This window comes from Oncorhynchus mykiss, chromosome 9 (assembly GCF_057628025.1).
Source record: "Oncorhynchus mykiss isolate SJ-2025 chromosome 9, ASM5762802v1, whole genome shotgun sequence".
Taxonomy (NCBI): domain Eukaryota; kingdom Metazoa; phylum Chordata; class Actinopteri; order Salmoniformes; family Salmonidae; genus Oncorhynchus; species Oncorhynchus mykiss.
Window position 1 is genome coordinate 42,761,223 of NC_143030.1, and position 16,757 is coordinate 42,777,979.

At 42.3% G+C, this 16,757-nt stretch overlaps 1 protein-coding gene across 2 annotated transcripts in view; it reads left to right on the plus strand.

The window, feature by feature from the left end:
* Positions 1–15,251, plus strand: part of LOC110532006 (cadherin-like protein 26) — a 38,571-nt gene extending 23,320 nt beyond the window's left edge. For both annotated transcript variants that reach the window (XM_021615577.3, XM_021615578.3), the window contains 3 exons: positions 12,926–12,964; positions 13,104–13,175; positions 13,730–15,251. In XM_021615577.3, the coding sequence (XP_021471252.2) occupies positions 12,926–12,964; positions 13,104–13,175; positions 13,730–13,915 (297 nt within the window). In that variant the 3' untranslated portion in view covers positions 13,916–15,251. The remainder of the gene's footprint in view (positions 1–12,925; positions 12,965–13,103; positions 13,176–13,729) is intronic.
* Positions 15,252–16,757: the final 1,506 nt, after the last annotated feature.

Here is a 16,757-nt window from a genome sequence, read left to right on the forward strand (position 1 = left end):
AGGGATAAGTAGTTGCAAAGTAGCTAAAAGTAGTAAGTAGTTGAAAAGTTGTTAATTACGCCCACTCCGACCAACTATCCACTCTAACCACAGTAGAGTGTCTCGGCTTTAGATACAGAATAATACGAAATGCTCTGAGACCAGGTTGTGTACGCCGACCATAGCTAAATAACTCACAAAGATTTAAAGCGCAATTATGCGTTATAACTCTAGTAAAATTGTCAGCTATGTAGCTGTGTTCTCTTGATAATTTCAGTGCATCCTTGCTGAGATGACACAATGAATCTACTGTCGGAGTCGGGGAATGCCATCTCCGGACAGGACACAGCATGATGTCCTGATTAATGGCCAAGTCTACCTAACTTCCTACTTTACTGAAACACTTGGGAGTAACAAACAAGTCCTTCAACACCTATCGGAAACTAATAAGCTACCTGTTGACTACCCTCCTGCTCTCCAGGGACGGACACTTCAACCCTGGGCCTAACACCACCAAGCTATAAAAACTCACCATAGTGGAAAGCAGTGGATGGCAGTGGAGTGCTATGGTTCCATGATTTCTCTTGAGTCGTCCGTCTCCAAGACAAACTTTGACTGTCCAGACATAGTGTAAACAAGTCCCAATACGCGATTACCGACTCTGCTTCTGGCACGCAAGCTGTTTTAATTAGTTCCTCGCATCCAGTGCAAGCACGAGGGATAGTTAATTTCACTACCAAACTACCCCCAATCAAAACTAAACTGCCTAAACCCAGCAGTCAGAAAACACCGAAAATATATATTTCACTCTCGAGTCATCTGGGACCCACGAGCTAAACCCAAGGGATTACTAGAGGGGTACTTGAACATTTGCAGTGTCATTCCAAAATGTTCTCGAATTCAACATCTATCCGGTGAAGTCCACAAAGCATATTGTGTGTAACAAACAGTTACATGACCTATACAAATCAAAATATATTTTAGAATCTTCAGATTAGCCACCCATTGCCTTGATGACAGCTTTGAACACTCTTGGCATTTTCTCAACCAACTTCACCTCAAATGCTTTTTCAACAGTCTTGAAGGAGTTCCCACATATGCTGAGCACTTGTTGGCTGCTTTTCCTTCACTTTGTGGTCCAAATCATCCCAAACCATCTCAACTGGGTTGAGGTCAGGTGATTGTGGAGGCCAGGTCATCTGATGCAGCACGCCATCACTCTCCTTCTTGGTAAAATAGCTCTTACACAGCCTGGAAGTGTGTTGGGTCATTGTCCTGTTGAAAAACAAATGATAGTCCCACTAAGCGCAAACCAGATGGGATGGCGTATCGCTGCAGAATGCTGTGGTAGCCATGCTGGTTAAGTGTGCCTTGAACTCTAAATAAATCACAGAAAGTGTCACTAGCAAAGCACCTCCACACCATCACACCTCCTCCTTGCTTCACGGTGGGAACCACACTTGCGAGATCATCCGTTCACTGACTCTGCGTCTCACAAAGACACAGTGGTTGGAACCAAAAATCTCAAATTTGGACTCATCAGACCAATGGACAGATTTCCACCAGTCTAATGTCCGTTGCTCGTGTTTCTTGGCCCAATCAAGTCTCTTCTTATTGGTGCTCTTTAGTAGTGGTTTCTTTGCAGCAATTTGACCATGAAGGCCTGATTCACACGGTCTCCTCTGAACAGTTGATGTTGAGATGTGTCTGTTACTTGAACTCGGTGAAGCATTTATTTGGGCTGCATTTTCTGAGGCTGGTAACTCTACTGAACTTATTGTCTGCTGCCTTGCCTAGTTAAATAAAGGTTACATAAAAGATAGACAAAAAAAAGAGGTAACTCTAGGTCTTCCTTTCCTGTGGCGGTCCTCATGAGAGCCAATTTCATCATAGATCTTGAGGGTTTTTGCGACTGCACTTGGAAGTTCTTGACATTTTCAAATATTGACTGAGCTTCATGTCTTAAAGTAACGTGTCGTGGAAATGTCCTGTATTTACCAAATCATGAGAGCAAACCACACACAAGTCAGAGTTAGTTATCACAAAGTCCATCTTTAATTATATGAGCTCCATCACAACCCTGTGACTCTCAGATCAATTCAGTGTCTATAAATTAATTATCTGAGAGTCCCTTATACATTGTAACTGAGATGCTTTATAGCAAAGACACACATAGCCAGACAGCATTGGCATAATTTATCGTTCAGCTTTGTCTCCTAAACTATGTTCTTTTCTCAAACTCAGAACCTAAACAAATCCTCCATATCAACAGGCATATATCAAATCCATCCTATCTTGACAAGATCACAGAGACACATTGACTGGCACATAGACATTGTGGAGCCAAGAGATACACGCTTGACCTCTCCCCTCTCTGCGGCCCAACCAACTTAGTCTTGGCAGAGAACAGATACTGCAACCCCGCCACAGTATTATACAAAAATAAACATTCTGATGAGAAGTAACTTACAAACATATGATCAATATAAAACATCTTACCTATGTTACCAACTAATTCTGATTATTCCCCAACAAACGACGGATTGTTTATCTTTGTTTACAGTGGCTTGCGAAAGTATTCACACCCCTTGGCATTTTTCTTATTTTGTGGCCTTACAACCTGGAATTAAAATATATTTTTTTGGAGGGTATGTCTCATTTGATTTACACAGCATGCCTACGTCTTTGAAGATACAAAATATTTTGTATTGTGAAACAAACAAACAAACAAAAAATAGAACTTGCATAACATGCATAACTATTCCCCCCCCCCCCTCCCCCCCAAAGTCAATACTTTGTAGAGTCACCTTTTGCGAGCAATTACAGCTGATAGTCTCGTGGGGTATGTCTCTACAAGCTTGGCACATCTAGCAACTGGGCTTGTTGCCCATTCTTCAAGGGAAAAAAACTGCTCCAGCTCCTTCAAGTTGGATGGGTTCTGCTGGTGTACAGCAATCTTTAACTCACACCACAATCTTTAACTCACACCACAATCTTTAAACTTTCAATTGCATTGAGGTCTGGGCTTTGAGTAGGCTATTCCAAGACATTTAAATGTTTCCCCTTAAACCACTCTAGTGTTGATTTAGCAGTATGCTTAGGGTCATTGTCCTGCTGGAAGGTGAACCTCCATCCCAGTCTCAAATCTCTGGAAGACTGAAACAGGTTTCCCTCAAGAATTTCCATGTATTTAGCACCATCCATAATTCCTTCAATTCTGACCAGTTTCCCAGTCCCTGCTGATTAAAAACATCCCCACAGCATGATGCTGCCACCACCATGCTTCACTGTGGGAATTGTATTCTCGGGTGATGAGGTGTCAGGTTTGCGCCAGACATTGCATTTTCCTTGATGGCAAAAAAGTTCAAGTTTAGTCTTATCTGACCAGATTACCTTCTTCCATATGTTTGGGGAGTCTCCCACATAACTTTTTGCAAACACCAAACGTGTTTGCTTATTTTTTTTCTTTAAGCAATGCCTTTTTTCTGGCCACTCTTCACTCTGTGGAGTGTACGGCGTAAAGTGGTCCTATGAACAGATACTCCAATCTCCGCTGTGGAGCTTTGCAGCTCCTTCAGGGTTATCTTTGGTCTCTTTGTTGCCTCTGATTAATGCCCTCCTTGCCTGGTCCGTGAGTTTTGGTGGGCAGCCCTCTCTTGGCAGGTTTGTTGTGGTGCCATATTCTTTCCATTTAAAAATATATATTTATTGGTGCTGCGTAGGATGTTCAAAGTTTAAAATATTTTTTATAAACGAACCCTGATCTGTACTTCTCCAGAACTTTGTTTCTGACCCGTTTGGAGAGCTCCTTGGTCTTCATGGTGCCGCTTGCTTGGTGGTGCCCCTTGCTTTGTGGTGTTGCAGACTCTGGGGCCTTTCAGAACAGGTGTGATCATGTGACAGATCATATGACACTTAGATTGCATACAGGTGTACTTTATTTAACTAATTATGTGACTTCTGATTGTAATTGGTTGCGCCAGATCTTATTTAGGGGTTTCATTGAAAAAGGGGTGAATATATATGCACACACCACTTTTCCATTTTTTGAGTACTTTTTTTTTCATTTCACTTCACCAATTTAGACAATGTTGTGCATTTCCATTACATTAATTTAAATTACAGGTTGTAATGCAACAAAATAAAAAATAAATGCCAAAGGGGGTTGAATACCTTTGCAAGGCACTGCAAGCCTGATCAGCTCAGAATACCTAAGGGTGAGTTAAATGATTTTGAAAAAGCAATTACGGAAATTAACTGGAATCTTCTGTCCTGTAAAAATGTGGAAGCTGACAGTCAGGTTTTGCTATCCACAATCCAGCCTACAAATAGCTACAAGGAAATCAAAACCTGGCCAAAAGAGCACTCTTCCTTGGCTAAATCTGGAACCTGATGAAAATGTTATAGTTTTTTATTTCACCAGGTAGGCCAGTTGAGAACAACTTCTCATTTACAACTGCGACCTGGCCAAGATAAAGCAAAGCAATGCGACCAAAAACAACACAGAGTTAAACATAGGATAAACAAAAGTACAGTCAATAACACAATAGAATAATCTATATACAGTGTGTGCAAACGGAGTAAGGAGGTAAGGCAATAAATAGGCCATAGTAGCGAAGAATTACAATTTATTTACAGGTGGGCTATGTGCAGCTGCAGCGATCGGTAAGCAGCTCAGACAGCTGATGTTAGTTAGCTGAAGTTAGTGAGGGAGATACGTCTCCAACTTCAGAGATTCGTTCCAGCAGAGAACTGGAAGGAAAGGCGGCCAAAGTGGATGTTAGCTTTGGGTATAACCAGTGAGATATACCTGCTGGAGTGCGTGACACGGGTGGGTGTTGTTATGGTGACCACGAGCTGAGATAAGGTGGAGCTTTACCTAGCAAAGAATTATAGATGACCTGGAGCCAGTGGGTCTGGCGACGAATATGTAGCGAGGGCCAGCCGACGAGAGCATACAGGTCGCAGTGGTGGGTGGTATATGGGGTATCCAGTTTGCTGAGTAGAGTGTTGGAGGTTATTTTGTAAATGACATCGCCGAAGTCGAGGATCAGTAGGATAGTCAGTTTTACGAGGGTATGTTTGGCAGCGTGAGTGAAGGAGACTTTGTTGCGAAATAGGAAGCCGATTCTAGATTTAATTTTGGACTGGAGATGCTTAACATGAGACTGGAAGGAGAGTTTACAGTCTAGCCAGACACCTAGGTATTTGTAGTTGTCCACATGTTCTAAGTCAGAAGCGTCCAGAATAGTGATGCTAGTCGGGCGGGCGGGTGTGGGCAGCGATCGGTTGAAGAGCATGCATTTAGTTTTACTAGCATTTAAGAGCAGTTGGAGGCCACGGAAGGAGTGTTGTATGGCATTGAAGCTCATTTGGAAGTTTGTTAACACAGTGTACAAAAACGGGCCAGATGTATACAGAATGGTGTCGTCTGCGTAGAGGTGGATCAAGGAATCACCTGCAGCGAGAGCGACATCATTGACATATACAGAGAAAAGAGTCAGCCTGAGAATTGAACCCTGTGGCACCCCCATAGAGACTGCCAGAGATCTGGACAACAGGCCCCCCGATGTGACACACTGAACTCTATCTGAGATGTAGTTGGTGAACCAGACGAGGCAGTCATTTGAGAAACTAAGGCTGTTGAGTCTGCCGATAAGAATACTGTGATTGACAAAGTTGAAAGCCTTGGCCAGGTCGATGGAAACGGCTGCACATGGTGGTTATGATATTGTTAGTACCTTGAGCGTGGCTGAGGTGCACCCGTGAACAGCTCAGAAACTGGATTGCACAGCGGAGAAGGTACGGTGGGATTCGAAATGGTCAGTGATCTGTTTGTTACCTTGGCTTTCGAAGACTTTAAAAAGGCAGGGCAGGATGGATATAGGTCTGTAACAGTTTGGGTCTAGAGTGTCACCCCCTTTGAAAAGGAGGATGACCGCGGAAGCTTTCCAATCTTTAGCAATCTCAGACGATACAAAAGAGAGTTGTAATAGGGGATGCAACAACAAAATCGCGGCGGAAAACTTTAGAAAGAGAGGGTCCAGATTGTCTAGCCGAGCTGATTCATACGGGTCCAGGTTTTGCAGCTCTTTCAGAACATCTGCGATCTGGATTTGGGTGAAGGAGAAGCTGGGGAACCTTGGGCAGGTAGCTGTGGGGGGTGTGGAGCTGTTGGCTGGGGTTGGGGTAGCCAGTAGGAAAGAATGGCCAGCCGTAGAGAAATGCTTCTTGAAATTCTCGATTATCGTGGATTTATCGGTGGAGACAGTGTTTCCTAGCCTCAGTGCAGTGAGCAGCTGGGAGGAGGTGCTCTTATTCTCCATTGACTTTACAGTGTCCTAGAACTTTTTGGAGTTAGAGCTACAGGATGCAAATTTATTTTTGAAAAAGCTATCCTTTGCTTTCCTAACTGACTGTGTGTATTGGTTTCTGACTGCCCTGAAAAGTTGCATATCCCGAGGACTATTCGATGCTAGTGCAGTACGCCACAGCATGTTTTTGTGCTGGTCGAGGGCAGTCAGGTCTGGAGTGAACCAAGGGCTATATCTGCTCTTAGTTCTACATTTTTTGAAAGGGGCATGCTTATTTAAGAGGGTGAGGAAATTACGTTTAAAGAACAACCAGGCATCCTCAACTGATGGGATGAGATCAATATCCTTACAGGATACCCGGGCCAGGTCAATTAGAAAAACCTGCTCGCAGAAGTGTTTTAGGGAGCGTTTGACAGTGATGAGGGGTGATCGTTTGACCGCGGGCCCATTACTGATGCAGGCAATGAAGCAGTGATCGCTGAGATCCTGATTGAAAACAGCAGAGGTGTATTTGGAGGGAAAGTTGGTCAGGATAATATCTATGAGGGTGCCCATGTTTACGGATTGAGGGTTGTACCTGGTGGGTTCCTTGATCATTTGTGTGAAAGAACGAGATCATGCACCAAAAACAGCCCTGAAGTCCAAATTAGAACATGATGGATGTAGGTTTACCATGTTGAGAGAAATAAGACAATGAAAGAAATCAGACAGGCCAGGGCAAACTTTTTTTATTAACATAATTGGTGAAGCTAAGGAAAATTCTAAATTGATCTGGGAGAATCTAAAGAAGCTGACAGGGAAAGACAATAGTAACACTGTAAAAATACTAGAAATAAACGTGAATGTCAGCCTATCACAGGATGCAGTCAAAATAGCAACAGCCTTCAACTCATACTTTGTTGTCTCTGGCAAGGTACTCACACTTCTCCTCCACTGGTTTCTTGGGCTCAGTGCCAGTGAATGAGACTCAAGCTGTCTTCACCATAAAGGAGGTTTCTGAGTCAGAGGTGAACAAGGTGATTAGCTCCCTAAAGAAATCTAATGATTTATGTGTTTTGGCTGGACTCTACCTTTCTTAAAACTACAAAAATTACTCACTGGCCCCATTACTCACTGGCCCCCCAACACATGTATTGGTCAGGGGGTGTTTGCAAGTGTCTGGAAGTCGGCCATAATAGCATCTTTAAATCAGGTGACTCTGCTGACGTGAGTAAATACAGGCCCATTAGTATACTACCTGTGGTGTTGAAGGTTACTGAAAAGTGTGTAGCAGAGCAACTGATTGCCCACCTCAACAAAATCCCCTTCACATTACACTCCATGCAGTTTGGCTTCAGAGCAAACCACTCCACAGAAACAGACAACTGTTTTCTTCTGCAAAATGTGAAGTCCAAGATGGACAAAGGGGGCGTTGCTCGGATTGTGTTCCTAGACCTAAGGAAAGCCTTTGATACTGTTATCCATGAGGTTCTCATCACAAAACTGTCCAAGTTCAACTTTTCCCCTGATGCCTTGAGAAGGATGAAATCTTACTGTACCTTGAAGGCTGAACTAAGCAATGAGATGTCGCCTACCCTCAGCTATGATGTGGGTGTGCCCCAAGGGTCAATACTGAGGTCCCTCCTGTTCAGCCTGTAAATTAATGATCGGCCTTCTGTCTGTTCTGGGTCTGAAGTACAAATGAAGTACAAATGTATGGAGATTATACAGTGATATATGTGCATGCAAAGAGCAAACAACAAGCTTCAAAATAACTACTGTAATGGTCCAGTGACTCATGTTTGCATCTCAATGTGAAAAAACTGTCTGCACGTTCTTCACAAATAGGGCAACTGATGCTACTGGGCCAGATGTATGTGTGTCAGGGGAGAAACTCCCGGTGGTAGCTTGGTATCATACTTGATTCCAAACTCTTTTAAAAAGCAGGTGAAAAGGTTTACTCAAATTACCAAATTCAACCTAGCTAATGTCCAAAACATTTTTAAAAATTGACTACGGAGGCAGAAAAACTGTAATTCAATGCTATGATACTCCCTACCTTAAACTGCTTGACAAGTTGGGCCCAAGCTTGCAGTACAACATTAAAAACCCATTCAGTCTGTAAACAGGCTCTCAAAATGCTTGGTCGAAAGCCCAATAGACATCACTGTCACATCCTCAGAAAGCATGAGCTCCTAATTTGGGAAAATCTTGGGCAATGCACAGACGCATGTCTTGTATTGAAGATCCTAAATGGCCTGGTCTGCCATGAAAGGTGACTGTATAGTCCCGTTAAGGAAAAGCACCAATATTCAAACTGCTTCCTCTGTAAGAGCTTCCCTTGTCTGGAACACACTGCCATCAGACATACATAACTGCACCACCTATTGCACCTTCACAAAGTAAAACATAAAGACATGGCTAAAGGACAATCAGACTTGTGAACAAAATCCCTAGTTGTGGATTGCCACTTCCATGTTATCTGTTGTCTGTAGCTTGTGTGGTGTAGAAACACTTTGTTGCGTCTATATATTTTGTATCAGGACTCAGGCGGATAGTACAAGTCTGAGTTTATTATAGTACAAGGGGCAGGCAAAATGTAAGTCAAGGCAGGCAAAGAGTCGTAATCCAAATCCGAGTCAGGCAGGTACAGGACAGCGGGCAGGATCAGGGTCAGGACAGGCAGAAAGGTCAGAACTGGGAAGACTACGAAAAAGAAAAAGTAGAGCACAGGAAACATGGGAACATGCTGGTGGGACTTCACAGGACAAGAAGAAATGGCAACAAACAGAAAATACACCGGAGATAATGGGGACAAATGGGAGACACCTTGTGGGGGTGGAGACGAGCACAAGACAGGTGAAACAGAGCAGGGTCTGACATGTTGTTTTGTTGCTTTGCGTGTGCTCACTGCTCATTGTCTATCTGCACTGCTGTTGAAAATTAGCCAGGTTGCTAAAACCGGGCACTTTTACTGAAACGTTGATTAATATGCACTATCCCTTTAAAAATAAACCCTCTTTGATAAGGCAAGCCTAAATAAGTTCAGGAGTAAAAATGTGCTTAAGTCAAATAATAAGTTGCGTTGACTCACTCTTTTTGCAATAATAGTGTTTAACATAATTTCTGAATGACAACGTCATCTCTGTACAGCACATACAATTAGCTGTAAACTGTTCTTGTCGCATACAAATATTGTGCAGATGTTATTGCGACATGCTTGTGTTCCTAGTTCCAACAGTGAAGTAGTATCGAACAATTCACAACAATACACATAAATCTAAAAGTAAAATAATGTAATTAAGAAATATATAAATATTAGGACAAGCAATGTCGGAGACCGGAGTGTGTATACGTACAGTTGAAGTTGGAAGTTTACATACACTTAGGTTGAAGTCATTAAAACTCGTTTTTCAACCACTCCACAAATTTCTGGTTAACAAACTATAGTTTTGGCAAGTCAGTTCGGACATCTACTTTGTGCATGACACACGTAATTTTCCAACAATTGTTTACAGACAGATTATTTCACTTATAATTCACTGCATCACAATTCCATTGAGTCAGAAGTTTACATACACTAAGTTGACTCTGCCTTTAAACAGCTTGAACAATTCCAGAAAATTATGTCATGGCTTTAGAAGCTTCTGATAGGCTAGTTGGCATAATTTGAGTCAATTGGAGGTGTACATCTGGATCTATTTCAAGGCCTACCTTCAAACTCAGTGCCTCTTTGTTTGACATCATGGGAAAATCAAAAGAAATCAGCCAAGACCTCAGAAAGAGGAGACCTCAGCCTGGTTCATCCTTGGGAGCATTTTCCAAATGCCTGAAGGTACCACGTTCATCTGTACAAACAATAGTACGTAAGTGTAAAGACCATTTTACCACGCAGCCGTCATACCGCTCATGAAGGAGATGCATACTGTCTCCTAAAGATGAACGTACTTTGGTGTGAAAAGTGCAAGTCAATCCCAGAACAACAGCAAAGGACCTTGTGAAGATGCCGGGGGAAACAGGCACAAAAGGGGGAGGGCTTGCAAGCAGAAGAACACCATCCCAACCGTGAAGCATGGGGGTGGCAGCATCATGTTGTGGGGGTGCTTTGCTGCAGGAGGGACTGGTGCACGTCATAAAATACATGGCATCATGAGGTAGGAAAATTATGCTGATATATTGAAGCAACATCTCTGGACATCAGTCAGGAAGTTAAAGCTTGGTCGCAAATGGGTCTTCCAAATGGACAATGACCCCAAGCATACTTCCAAAGTTGTGGCAGACCTGAAAAAGCGTGTGCAAGCAAGGAGGCTGACAAATCTGACTCAGTTACACCAGCTCTGTCAGGAGGAATGGGCCAAAATTCACCCAACCTATTGTGGGAAGCTTGTGGAAGGCTACCCAAAACGTTTCTCCAATCTTAAACAATTTAAAGTCAATGCTACCAAATACTAATTGACTGTATGTAAACTTCTGACCCGCTGGGAATGTGATGAAAGAAATAGAAGCTGAAATAAATCATTCTCTCTATTATTCTGACATTTCCCATTCTTAAAATAAAGTGGTGATTCTAACTGACCTAAGACAGGGAATTTGTACTAGGATTAAATGTCAGGAATTGTGAAAAACTGAGTTTAAATGTATTTGACTAAGGTGTATGTAAACTTCCGACTTCAATTGTATATACAGTACCAGTCAAATGTTTGGACACAGCTACTCATTCAAGGGTTTATCTTTATTTTTACTATTTTGTACATTATAGAATAACAGTGAAGATTTTAAAACTATGAAATCACACATTTGGAATCATGTAGTAACCAAAAAAGTTAATAAATCAAAATATATTTTATATTTGAGTCTTCAAAGTAGCCAGTCTTTGCCTTGATGACAGCTTTGTACACTCTTTGCAGTTTCTCAACCAGCTTCATGAGGTAGTCACCTGGAATGCGTTTCAATTATTAACAGGTGTGCTTTGTTAAAAATTAATTTGTGGAATTTCTTTCCTTCTTACTGAGTTTGAGCCAATCAGTTGTGTTGTGACAAGGTAGGGTTGGTATACAGAAGATAGACCTATTTGTAATATGCAGTATATACAGTACATATGAAATTAGTAAAACATTATGTAAAAAATTATTAAAGTGACTAGAGTTCCATTGCTAAAGTAACCAGTGATTCCATGTCTATGTACATAGGACAGCATCCTCTCAGGTGCAGGGTTGAGTAACTTGGGTGGTAGCTGGCTATTGATGACTATTTAACAGTCTGATGGCCTTTTTCAGTGTCTCAGTCCAAGCGTGGATGCACCTGTACTGACATCGCTTTCTGGACGATAGCGGGGTGGCTCGGGTAGTTGATGTCCTTAATTATCTTTTTGTCCTTCCTGTGACGTTCCTGTGAAGTCAGGTGCTATAGGTGTCCTGGAGGGCAGGCAGTGTTCCTTTGGTGAAGCGTTGGGCAGACTGCACCACCTTCTGGAGAGCCCTGCTCTCAATTGTGCATCTGTGAAGGTTTGTGAGGATCTTAAGGGCCTAGCCAAATTTCTTTAGCCTCCTAAAGAGGTGTTGTTGCACCTTCTTCACCACGCTGTCTGTGTGGATTGATCACTTCAGATTATTATTGATATGTACGAAGAGGAATTTGAAGCTTTTCACCTTCTCCAGTATGGTCCCGTCAATGTCGATGGGGGCGTGCTCCCTCTGCTCTCAGTCCACGATCAGCTCCTTTGTTTTGTTGATGTTGAGGGTGAGGTTATTTTCCTGGCTTCACACCGCCAGGGTCCTCACCTCCTCCCTGTAGGCTATCTCGTCATTGCTGTTAATCAGGCCTACTACTGTTGTGTCATCTGCAAACTTGATGACTGAGTTGGAGGCGTGTGTGGCCACGCAGTCATGGGTGGACAGGGAGTACAGGAGGAGGCTGAGCACGCACCCCTGTGTTGAGGAACAGCGTAGTGGAAGGGTTGTTTCCCACCTTCACCACCTGGGGGCGGCCCATCAAGAAGTCCAGGATCCAGTTGCACAGGGCAGGCTTCCGACCCAGGGCTCAGAGCTTAATGATGAGCTTGGAGTTTTCTATCAAGACGACATCGAATGTTCCTGAGTGGCCTAGTTACAGTTTTGACTTTAGTCTCCTTGAAGATCTATGGCAAGATTTGAAAATGGCTGTCTAGCAATGATCCACAACCAACTTGGTTGTTGGTTGTGCAAATATTATACAATATAGGTGTGAAAGCTTAGAGACCCACAAAGACTCTCAGCTGTGATCGCTACCAAAGGTGATTCTAGCATGGATTGACTCAGGGTGTGGATACTAATGTAATTGATATATTTCTGTATTTGATTTTCAATACATTTGCAAGAAATTCTAGATATGTTTTCACTTTGTCATTATGGGGTATTGACTGGTGAGAATGATATGTATATATTTGTAATCCGTTTTAAATTCAGGCTTGAACACAACAAAATGTGGAACATGTCAAGAGGTGTGAATACTTTCTGGAGGCCCTGTATATGATTTGACAGTTGTATAGATGCAATTTATGACAGGTTATTACATATTAACTACAGGTTATCAAGGATTTATACAGTGAAGTGGGTGCGTTAATGCAGTCAATAATTCTCATATCAACAATGTGAATATGAATTTTCCAATTGCAGTACCAGGCGTGGACTGCAAGCAGGAACAATACCATGAGGGTAAGTGTTGCTGTGCACTAACTATCAGAATCGTGTCTACTTGACACCACACACTCCATTGATACATACACACTGCATGAAATTGTTGCCTTCATGTTTGTTTTCCTGTGTTTTCACGGCTCCTCTGCTCTCTCCTTAGAGTAACTCTTCGAAGTACTCACGCTCCTTCGGCATGCTGTCGGACCAGCACATTTCAGAGCACATAGACCGGGTAAGATACCTGTCCCCAAGCAACACAGCCATTACAGAACCGGTTGTGTGTACACTGGCCCAAGGGCATCAGAGAGGGATCTGTGGGTCCCAGAGGGGGAACCACCTCAGGCCAGCCCCTGTGTAATCACACAATGAGACCCGTAATCCTCACTAAGAGGCATTTTAGCACAACTCCTTTGTATTAGCGTGGTAGAGTACTGTGTAACACCAGGTGTTTGTACAGTACCAGGGTTTAAAACATCCGACCTGACACGTATGTGACATGTAGAAAATGTCACAAATAGCCTGTGCTGTGAAAACAAAGACGGACAATTATGTTGAGATGTGAATGATGCACCATGTGGTCTTGAAAACAGTAACTAACTATGGTGGTGATATTTGTCTTTTCGCTACTACATATATTCTTTATTGTAAGAAATATCCCTCAGTTGGATATATTATAAGTACTTCATTAGTTACTAGTATTGAGAGTTTTTTAAGATCTTGTAGAAATGTAATTATTGAAAAGTTTAATAGTTAACATCCTCTAACGTTGGCGTATTGGTTCCCCAGAGGCTGTATATGATTGGAGATGAGGTGGACTACCAACCCTACGAGTACAGATACGAGGGGAGAGGCAGCAAGTGCCAGTCGCTGGATGAGCTGTCGCTAAGTAACCAGGGGGATGACTTGAAGTTCCTAGGGGACCTGGGGTCAAAGTTCAACACCCTGGGGGGCATCTGTCGCCAGGACATGTAGGAGAGGAAAATTAGGGTGTAGACACACACACCTGGCTGGACTGGGAAATGGTGCTTCTTAGACATGTCTGTCATCGTCCCCTGTTTGAGGTGAATGGGGGGGGATGACCTATCAGTTGAAGAAGACACAGCTACACCAAACTTCCTCCATTGTGATTTTGGATCAAGCTTTGCATTATCAACATCAGTGGGGCATTTTCTTACAGACCGAAACTGTTGTGGATTGGCTTTTATCCAGAAGAAGGACTGGGAGAGACTGCTGATATTTTTGTCTGACACAATGAATAATGAACTTACTGTACTGAATAAACCGTATCATGCTCGGATGGCTTTATGGACTTCGGTTTTGACAGGGCTGGGGTGTGTTTGTATGGCGTTTTGTTATGTTATGTGTTTTTTTATCATCGCCACGCTTCACAGTATTTTCAACAGAATCGTATAATCACTTGATCTACTGGTTATGCCGGAATGAGATTTACTTCAATGCTATGACTTCGATAGAAATTTCGAAATGTCAACACCACTTCTGTGGGAACATGAGAATTGTGTGAATCATACTTTTTATGGCCTTTTTTCTGCTTAGGATATGGATATGGATTTACCCAAGTTGCTTAAAATGTTTATTAAAAAAAGAACCTGGAATTAATGTGTACATTTGCCATCATGACAACCTTAACCTCCTTGCCATCCAAGTGAGAGGATAAACCCACCACAGAGTAGATGTAATATCTACATAAGTACAATGTAATTACTAGGTGTTACACAGGATTTAGCTAGTTAAAATGAAGTGTATCTTGAGGGGTACTTACTTGTACTTAATGTGTACTTATATAGTACATTACCCATCCTGACAACCTGGCCCTCAATTTAAAGCTTCCGGAGCGAGAAGTGAGAAAATAAACACATTAGTATACCACAGAGTACATGTAATGTCTGCATAAGTACTATGAATTAATAGGCGTTGCACAGGATTTAGCTAGTTTAAGTTAAGTGTATTTCAATGTAATTATCACGCCCTGGCCATAGAGAGGCTTTTTATTCTCTATTTTGGTTAGGTCAGGGTGTGACTAGGGTGGGCGTTCTATGTTATTTTTTCTATGTTTTTGTTCTACGTTTTGTATTTCTGGTTTTGGCCTGGTATGGTTCCCAATCATAGGCAGCTGTCAATCGTTGTCTCTGATTGAGAAACATATTTAGGCAGCCTGTTTTCCCACTATGGGTTGTGGGTAGTTATTTTCTGTTTAGTGTGTGTTGCACCTGACGGAGCTGTTTCGGTTGTGCCTTTTGTTACTTTGTATTTAGTGTTCAGTTATATTTAATAAAATGCTGAACACGTACCACGCTGCACCTTGGTCCTCACCTTCTTCCACCAACGACAATCATTACAGTAATTACTTACTACTCATTACGGAGTGAAAATACCTACAAACATAAGATGAGCTTCTACTTTAGTCAACTTTATTGCAACATCTAAAAATATCTTACATTTCTTACCAAAAATTAAGGGTTTATATGGTTAATATATTGATTAATTAGATTAAACAAACATATAAGCCTCCTCAATAACATAAATATGTAGCCTACAGTTTGGTGAGTAGCTTAGATCATTGTTTTCCAACTCCAGTCCTGGACTATCCCCAACATTAAACATTTGTTGTAGCCCTGGACAAACCTGATTCAACTCATAAAGGGCTTGACGATTAGTTGACAAGTTGAATCAGGTTGTGTTTGCCTGGGGCTTCAATAAAAATGTGTACTGTTTGGGATACCCGAGGACTGGAGTTGGGTAACACTGACCTAGATAGTTAATTTCAAATCAAATCAAATCAAATTTAATTTGTCACATACACATGGTTAGCAGATGTTAATGCGAGTGTAGCGAAATGCTTGTGCCTCTAGTTCCGACAATGCAGTAATAACAAGTAATCTAACTAACAATTCCAAAACTACTGTCTTGTACACAGTGTAAGGGGATAAAGAATATGTACATAAGGATATATGAATGAGTGATGGTACAGAGCAGCATAGGCAAGATGAGTATGTAAACAAAGTGGCATAGTTTAAAGTGGCTAGTGATACATGTATTACATAAGGATACAGTCGATGACATAGAGTACAGTATATACGTATGCATATGAGATTAATAATGTAGGGTAAGTAACATTATATAAGGTAGCATTGTTTAAAGTGGCTAGTGATATATTTACATCATTTCCCATCAATTCCCATTATTAAAGTGGCTGGAGTTGAGTCAGTGTCAGTGTGTTGGCAGCAGCCACTCAGTGTTAGTGGTGGCTGTTTAACAGTCTGATGGCCTTGAGATAGAAGCTGTTTTTCAGTCTCTCGGTCCCAGCTTTGATGCACCTGTACTGACCTCGCCTTCTGGATGATAGCGGGGTGAACAGGCAGTGGCTCGGGTGGTTGATGTCCTTGATGATCTTTATGGCCTTCCTGTGACATCGGGTGGTGTAGGTGTCCTGGAGGGCAGGTAGTTTGCCCCCGGTGATGCGTTGTGCAGACCTCACTACCCTCTGGAGAGCCTTACGGTTGAGGGCGGTGCAGTTGCCATACCAGGCGGTGATACAGCCCGCCAGGATGCTCTCGATTGTGCATCTGTAGAAGTTTGTGAGTGCTTTTGGTGACAAGCCAAATTTCTTCAGCCTCCTGAGGTTGAAGAGGCGCTGCTGCGCCTTCTTCACGATGCTGTCTGTGTGAGTGGACCAATTCAGTTTGTCTGTGATGTGTATGCCGAGGAACTTAAAACTTGCTACCCTCTCCACTACTGTTCCATCGATGTGGATAGGGGGGTGTTCCCTCTGCTGTTTCCTGAAGTCCACAATCAT